Source organism: Nicotiana tabacum, chromosome 5, assembly GCF_000715075.1.
Source record: "Nicotiana tabacum cultivar K326 chromosome 5, ASM71507v2, whole genome shotgun sequence".
NCBI lineage: Eukaryota > Viridiplantae > Streptophyta > Magnoliopsida > Solanales > Solanaceae > Nicotiana > Nicotiana tabacum.
Window position 1 is genome coordinate 7,925,031 of NC_134084.1, and position 8,079 is coordinate 7,933,109.

At 36.8% G+C, this 8,079-nt stretch overlaps 1 protein-coding gene across 3 annotated transcripts; it reads left to right on the top strand.

Annotated features, from left to right (window-relative positions):
* Window positions 1–1,581: 1,581 nt before the first annotated feature.
* On the top strand, window positions 1,582–6,763 carry LOC107812242 (AT-hook motif nuclear-localized protein 10). Of its 3 annotated transcripts, none has more exons than XM_016637297.2 (6): window positions 1,583–2,012; window positions 2,124–2,231; window positions 3,373–3,425; window positions 4,526–4,657; window positions 5,535–5,696; window positions 6,132–6,763. In XM_016637297.2, the coding sequence occupies exons 1-6, from the start codon at window positions 1,667–1,669 to the stop codon at window positions 6,375–6,377; spliced, it is 1,047 nt and encodes a 348-aa protein (XP_016492783.2). In that variant the 5' UTR covers window positions 1,583–1,666; the 3' UTR covers window positions 6,378–6,763. The 3 variants fall into 3 exon arrangements, with proteins under 3 accessions (XP_075109399.1, XP_016492783.2, XP_075109400.1); XM_075253299.1 differs by having other exon boundaries at window positions 2,139–2,231; XM_075253298.1 differs by having other exon boundaries at window positions 1,582–2,231.
* The last annotated feature ends 1,316 nt before the right edge of the window (window positions 6,764–8,079 follow it).

Genomic DNA, 8,079 nt, shown 5'->3' on the forward strand with positions numbered 1-8,079 from the left:
CGACTAAAACTTCTACAAATCTTCTGCAAAAAACAGTCTATAATTTATCTATAATTGCTGCAATATAATGTATATCATGTCTTCTTCTTCTTCTTCTTCTTCTTCTTCTTCTTCTTCTTCTTCTTCTTCTTCTTCTTCTTCTTCTTCTTCTTCTTCCTCCTCTTCTTCTTCTTCTTCTTCTTCTTCTTCTTCTTCTTCTTCTTCTTCTTCTTCTTCTTCTTCTTCTTCTTCTTCTTCTTCTTCTTCTTCTTCTTCTTCTTCTTCTTCTTCTTCTGAAATTCAGCCAAAACCAAGTCTAAATCTTCACCAAAACCCTTCAAAATTGAGATATAAACTCCAAAACATATTCCCAATTATTTACAACAACACCCAATCAAAACAAATAATGAATTTTGAAAACCCAAATTTGAATTCAAAGCTTCAAAGCTTTTTAATGGCTGTCAATTGTGGAATTGCTGCTCTCTTGTCTCTTTAAGGGTTTGTTCTTCTTCATTGAGAAAATTTGAAGCTGAAGGTAAATGTGTGTATGAACTTTGAAGATTTGACTTCAATTTTGACTGATTTTAGAATAAAAAAGCTTGAAATTGGACGTTAATGAAAGGGTGTTACATATGTTTCTCTGAGTTTAGCAGAGGGAATAATGGGTTTGAAGCGTGGCTGTGGGGAGATATGTGGGTATGAGTGTGGGTTTGAGAGAGAGAAATGGGGGGTGGGGGGTGGGAGATTTGGAGAAATATACGATATCGTTAATTAAGGAGTGATATACGGTACATTAATTGTACAGTTAAAACACATTATGGTATTAAATTGGTAATTAGGTATACTAAATGTAATTAAATCAAACCTTAAACATTGAGGGTAATATAGTTTCCTATATGGAATAGGAATGTAAAAATTCCAATATTTATACATCAAGTGTCAAAAACACAGTAATCCGACTAAACCCAAATTCGCATAAGACCCATTCCCGGAAGAAAGACTCCTATGAGAAAGTTTTTTATTTTTAGAGCTCAAAATCGAAACTTCTAATTATTTATACTTATTCATAAAATCCTAAGGGTTCTTTGATCATGATAAAGCGAGACAAAGTAGGATAAGGTATGATATTAAATTTATATTGTATTTGATTGACGATATAAATTTATCCCAATTTATCGTGGGATAAATTTATATCGTCAATCAAATATAATATATATTTAATCTCACACTTAATTATGAATATCTTATCCCACCTTATCACATCAAATTTGAAATTATTTTATCTTACCTTTCAGGTAGGATAAATTAATTTAGGAATTATAATTCCAGGATTATAATTCCCAGATAATTTTATTCGCATACCAAATGACCCCTAAAATTCCAAACAACCTTCTTTCCCCTTTCACCCCTCAAATTCTAACTTAAACTAATTCATAAAAACCCTAATATTCCAAACTTTCTTTCCCTTTTTCTCCTTCCACTTTCTTTTTCCTTTTTCTTTTCCTTTCCTCCTTTTTTTCTCTTTTCACACTACACACTCTCTCTCAAACAGAGTTTTCAGTAGACAACCCCCCCCCCCCCACCCCCCAAAACCTTAGCCCCCCACAACACACGCACAACAAAATCCAAACTTCACTGTGAAAAAAAAAACCCTTTTCACATTGCATCAGTATATTCTTTTTTGTCTATGGATTCTCAAGAACCCCCACCACTTCACCACCCACCCCACCTTCAATCTCTACCACCCCACCACCAACCACCACCCCCACATGCCCATGGATCAATGGTGTCACCCCCACCCCCACCACCCCAATTCCACCAACCCCACCAACCCCACCAACAAAAACAACCCACCTTTCCCACACACAACAATATCCAGCAGCAGCAGCAACAGCAACAATCCCAACAACAAAACTTACAATTTCCCTTCAATTCAGTTTCTGGACCAAACCCAAAACCCAATCTTGATTACTCTGATGGATCATCATCTGCTGCTTTAGGTTTAAGCATTGAGCCTGCTAAGAAGAAAAGAGGCAGGCCCCGAAAGTACTCTACTGATAATAATAATAATAATAATAATAATAATAATAATAATAACATTGCTTTAGGCCTTTCTCCTAATCCAGTTACTCAAATTCCTTCAGTGGTGAGTCATACAGATTCTGCTGCTGCTGGTAATAATGGAGAGAACCCTTCTAAGAAGTCCCGCGGGAGGCCTCCTGGCTCGGGAAAGAAACAAGTAGAAGCTTTTGGTATATATTTGTCTTCTTTATTGCTTTAATTATGTATCTAGCTGATTTAATTATGTATCTAGGTTTAAATCTTAGTAGAGACAAAAAATAGTAGTGATTTATTCGCGTTTGCCTAAGCCTTGGAGGGTAGAGTTACTCCATACTTGTGCTGGTGGGAGTAAGCAGGTACCTGGTGGAATAGTTGAAGGGTGCACACCTCACCGTCATAAAACAAATTATGTATTGAGCTTCTAATTAGGAAATGATTTAACTTATATACATTGGTAATGCAAACAACTTAATTTATATACACGGATAATGTAAAGAATAATCTGTTGTGGCAGGTAACTTGCCTTATTTTGCAGGTTACTAATCTCACTTTTTATGGAGGGTTTACATTATCAATACATAGAAGTTGAAACTCATTTGGAAAATAATTTTGTTTATCATTGCAATATTTTAGGATTGCCTTTTTTTTGTATTAGGTAACGTGCCTTATTTTTTAGGTTACTAATATGATACATTGGGATTATAAGTATCATAATCCCACTTTTTATGGACGGTTACATTACATGTAGATAACCTGACATTTACACTGTCAATGCATAGAAGTTAACTTCATTTGGAAAGGATTTAACTTATTTACATTGATAATGTAAAGATTTTTACTATATTAGTGTAGTTCAAGTTGTTGTAGTAGGTAAGCCTTATTTTTCCGGGTTCCTAATCCCCACTTTTTATAGATGGTTACATGTAGTTAACCTGCCATTTACACTATCAACGCATAAAAGTTAAAAACTCATTTGGAAATACATATGCTTATTATTGCTAAACTTTTGTACTGCCTTTTTATTTCCTCAACCTTTCCCTATGTCCCAATTTATTTGGCACTATTTGCTTATGAGTCTGGTTAGGGGCCAAATATATTGGAAAAATTTAAATTTGAAAAATTAAAATTTAGTATGTGGATATGCAAAGTACTATAAGTTGCAATTCTTGTAGGAAAAGGGTGAAATAAAAATCTTAAGATGCTGGTCAAAGTTTGGTCAATTGAAAAAAATCTTGGGAAGTGAAAAGTGCCAAACGTTTTGTGACAGAGGTTTGTGTTTACCAATTTAGCACCTGCAACATAGTGATTATTGGGTTTCTTGATGGTTGATAGGTGCAGTTGGATTTGGCTTCACACCACATTTAATCACTGTGAATATTGGCGAGGTAAAATATCTTTTTGCTTATTGATCTTTGGGGTAAAGCATGCAATTTTTTACAGCATGTTTTACAAAACTCTGATTAACCTATGTATTTTACACATGCATGAGTCTGCATATTTTTTGTGCTGTATGTTGTTGTTCTATCACGGCTAGAGTCTCAAGTTTCTTATTAGAGAAAAATGAAGATTCAGTATACTTCTGTATATAGTTTTTCGTTGGCTTCCTTCTTAATCTTTTGGGTTGATACGCCAATAACTGATTGATGGACAAGTATTCTAGGATGAATTAAAAGAACCAATATACAATATTTGATGGAGTTTCTAATGGTGAAATAAAGGTATGATTTTGTGCAGCGTTTCCGAGTTGCAATACAGTGGTTTGGAAGGATGAGATATTTTTTGGATCTTTTGTAAGTTGGAAATTGAAAATTTTACCTTTTTGTCTTTCATGAGCTAAATAAGGTACTGTTGTTAATTCATGTCAGACATCAGAGTTTCATTTGTGTGTTCTTCGTTCCAATCATCATTAGTCTCTTTCCTTTTATTTGTACAGGCAAGATCTTGGCTCTTCCGTCTTGACTTCTCTTTTTTAGTTGCATTAAGTTTTTTTCCTTCCTATGCATCCTTATATCTCAAACATGTTAATGAATTACTTGGAGGTTGTAATTTTCAGCTTTTTGATTAGATGTTATCAGAGTTGGCTTCCATTAGATTGTTTGCTTGTGGGTTTCAAGGTTTAAACTTTAAACAGAGGTAGTATCTTGGTGATCTAGGTTAAACTTAAAGTGGGATATGGAGCGTCTTTTGGTGGTGAATTTCTTTAAAACCCATGCACCTGGTTTTTGTATTTACTAAAGGTGCTACCATATCTAAATCGCGCATGTTGTTGCATCAGTTGTTGTTTATGGTGAATGGTAACTGAAATTTTGTGGGGTTCACAGCTCCATTTGTTAACAATAAAAAGTCTAATGGAACTAATACGTAATATTTATATCTTACCTATAATCAAACTTCTTGTTTAAGTTTGGCTTTAGTTGAAGTCCCAGCCTTGTGAATTTTTGGTTGAGTTTTCTTTATGATTGCGAATCTGTTACCTTGGACGCAGGACATATCGTCAAAGGTAATGGCTTTCTCACAGCAAGGACCACGGGCAGTTTGTATTCTATCTGCAAATGGAGCTGTATCTAATGTCACCCTTCGCCAACCTGCAATGGGTGGTGGCACTGTGACCTATGAGGTTTGTATGAGTTTCAGCTTCAAGACACTTGCCTTTTCTGTTGCCTTATGCTGTTGCATGTGTAGTAGTTCTTAATTAGCCTATGTATAATTGTATATGTTACAGCCTTTTGGCTGGTAGTTCTCTTTCTGTTAGAAGTGTTTGTATAGGAGCCATGAATGTACTTGAAGCAGGATGAAACACAATAAAACCTTCAACAGATGGTGTTAAGCCCACACGAAAAGAATGAATTCAGTTGAGGCTTCTTTTTCTCCCTTTTTGGTCTTTCTTCTCACCTTTATGAGCCGAGAGTCTACCGGAAACAATCTCTCTACCTTCACTAGGTAGGTGTAAGGCCTGCGTACACACTACTCTCTCCAGACTCCACTTGTGGGAATATACTGGGAGTGTTGTTGTTGTTGTTGTTGATGTCAGAGACTTCTTCTTCATGTATGAAGCATAATTATTCCCCTTGAAATGTCATTTTTGCAGTAGTTGGTTAATACGAGTTTAGGTGTATCTGATCGTTTTATTTTATGACGGATGACCTTGTGGTTTTGTTATGTTGACATCAACTCATGCGTTGTCAATCTTATCCAAAAGAAGAGACTGAGAGAAAAAATGAGAGCTGCTACAATGGAAAACCATTGCTTTGGGTAGTTCTGAGTAATAAACTTATCTGGAACGATTTTCCATACTAATTTTCAGTTAATGGGATTGTCTTGATGGCTCTATCTTATGTATTGCATATTTCACAAGTAATTTGATGTGCGTTTATTGCAAAAGTTGTGAAGTGTCTGCTGTATGTTAATGCTGATGATTGCATGTATACCAATTGTCTTCTAACATACCTTTTTCGGCATTGGTCATCGAGCATTGTGTTATTCTTTATATGCAGGGCCGATTTGAAATCATCTCATTATCGGGTTCATTCTTGCTATCAGAAAGTAATGGTAGCCGTAGCAGAACAGGTGGTCTAAGCGTGTCACTATCTGGGCCAGATGGTAGAGTTTTGGGCGGTGGAGTTGCAGGAATGCTTATGGCTGCCACTCCGGTACAGGTGCTATTCTAACTGCCTCTTCATCGGAAAATTTTACTAAATTTACATATAATAATGTGCAAAAAGTTGGAACAAATAATGTACAAAGACACTGCTCAATGAATAGTGCTTCCTAGTCCACTGGTCAAGCGTTTCATTTGCTTAAATAGAGGTTAGGGGTTCGAACCTCAACCTGCATATGTATTTTTAGCCTCTTTTCTTAAAAAATAAAGGTGGTACAAAACCGAACCCTGACCTCTAGAAATAAGATTCGACTAAACCAATAGGCTAAATAAAGCCCCTTCACAAAAACTGAAGATGTTATAATGTTACACAGTTGATTTGCGTGTTTGCGCTCTTCTAGTCTTCTTTAAATGTCGACTCCACTTGTGAAAAATCCGCATGCCGCTGTATGCATATCGTGTTACTTGCTAACGGCTTCTTCTTCACTACCAGGTGGTTGTGGGTAGCTTTATTGCGGAAGGGAAAAAGCCCAAGTCTAAGGCACCATCTCCACCTCCACCTTCCAATATGTTGAATTTTGGTGCTCCGGTCACCGAGGCGAGCTCTCCTTCCCAGGGTGCCTCAAGCGACTCATCGGATGAGAATGGTGGCAGTCCTCTCGGCCACGAACAAGGACCTTTCGGTAATGCTGCTCAACCAATGCACGGTATGCCAACGTACTGGGGCCAAACAATGTGAAAATGCTTCCTTCACTTGACACGACGATCCCAAGGGTATTTGACTTCTTGATCCGCGACTGATCATTGGCAGCAGATTATAGCCGTCATATCGAGTTTTGACTTAAGCTTGATTATCTCTCTTTTTTCTTCTTTTTCCTTGCTTGGTCTTCACCCTTTAGTTTATCAGTTGTAGGATAGGTCAAAAGGCATGGCTAATTTGCAGAAAGTCAAGTCATGGTTTCTTCACCACCTTAGTCTTAGTATATTTTAGGTGACTGTGTGGTTTGAGTATTTACTTATTCTCTGATTGCCAAACCAATTTTATAACTTTCTTTTCTAGGTATTTGTTAGATATGGTAGTCATAAACTGAGTTGATTAGGTCTCAATGCAATTACTATTTCTGCTATAATAATTCTTCTATTTCCAATTAGAAGTTTGCCCTCTTTTCTTTCACTTAGAACTTGCTAATTTAAGACTTTAGTCATGAGAAGCTGGTGAAAGGGAGCTTTGGCGTAACTGGTAAATTTGCCACCATGTGATTATGAGGTCACGGGTTAGAGACGTAGAAACAACCTCTTGCAGAAATGCAGGGTAAGCCTTGGTGTAACTGATAAAGTTGTTGCCATGTGAGTAGGAGGTCACGTGTTCGAGACGTGGAAACAACCTCTTGCAGAAATGCAGGATAGATTACATATAATAGACCCTTGTGGTTCTGTCCTTCTCCGGACCCGCGCATAGCGCAAGCTTAGTGCACGGGCTGCCCCCTTTTTTAGTCATGAGAAGCTGGTATGCATGATAAATTTGCTGTTGTAATTGCTATATTTAGTACTTTCCTTTTTTGGGAAAAGGTTCAAATATACATCTGGACTAATAAATACGGAAAAATAAAGAAGAAAACACATTTAATAAGCAGAAGCTATCAACTAGTCAATAGTCAGGTTGGTTGGAAAATGAAAATAATAATTATCTCTGCCAAATATCAAAATATGCTGGAAAACAGTGACAAAACAATTGGTGATTTAGGTTTGAGTCAAGCAAAATTTCAACTTCAACCTGGCCAAGTTGGTGTCTGGTAGGGGTGGTGTCAATCAAAGGCGGATTCAAGATTTAAATTTTATGTGCTTTGAATTCTATAACGACTTCAAGTACTAATAAATGAATTTTAAATTTGAATTTTGTGTATATATAATTAACTTATTAATAACAATAAACCCAGTTTAATCCCATAAGTGGAGTCTGGGGAAAGTAGTGTATACGCAGACCTTACCCCTACCCTATAAAGGTAGAGAGTCTGGTTTCCGATAGACCCTTAGCTCAAGGAATAGTAAAAATAAAGCAACAAGCAATAGCAACAACAATGTAATAGGATAATGGAAGCTAATGACACAAGTAATAAAGAACCAGGAATAAGAGAATATAAAAATAGTACTAGTAGTACTGGTAAGCATAGGAGAAACTCACAACTACCTGTCAACCTACCACCTTAACCTCGACCTCCACACCTTTCTATAGTAGGTCATGTCCTCGGTAAGGTGAAGCAATGATATGTTATGCCTAATCACCTCTTCCCAATACTTTTTTGGCCTACCCCTACCCTTCCTCAGGCCTGCATCTATGTCTCTCCTCTTCACATGCTCGAACTATTGCAACCTCGATTTCAGCAACTTGTTCTCCCCCGAGGCCACTCCCACCTTGTCCCTAACGCAAATACAAAATTTAG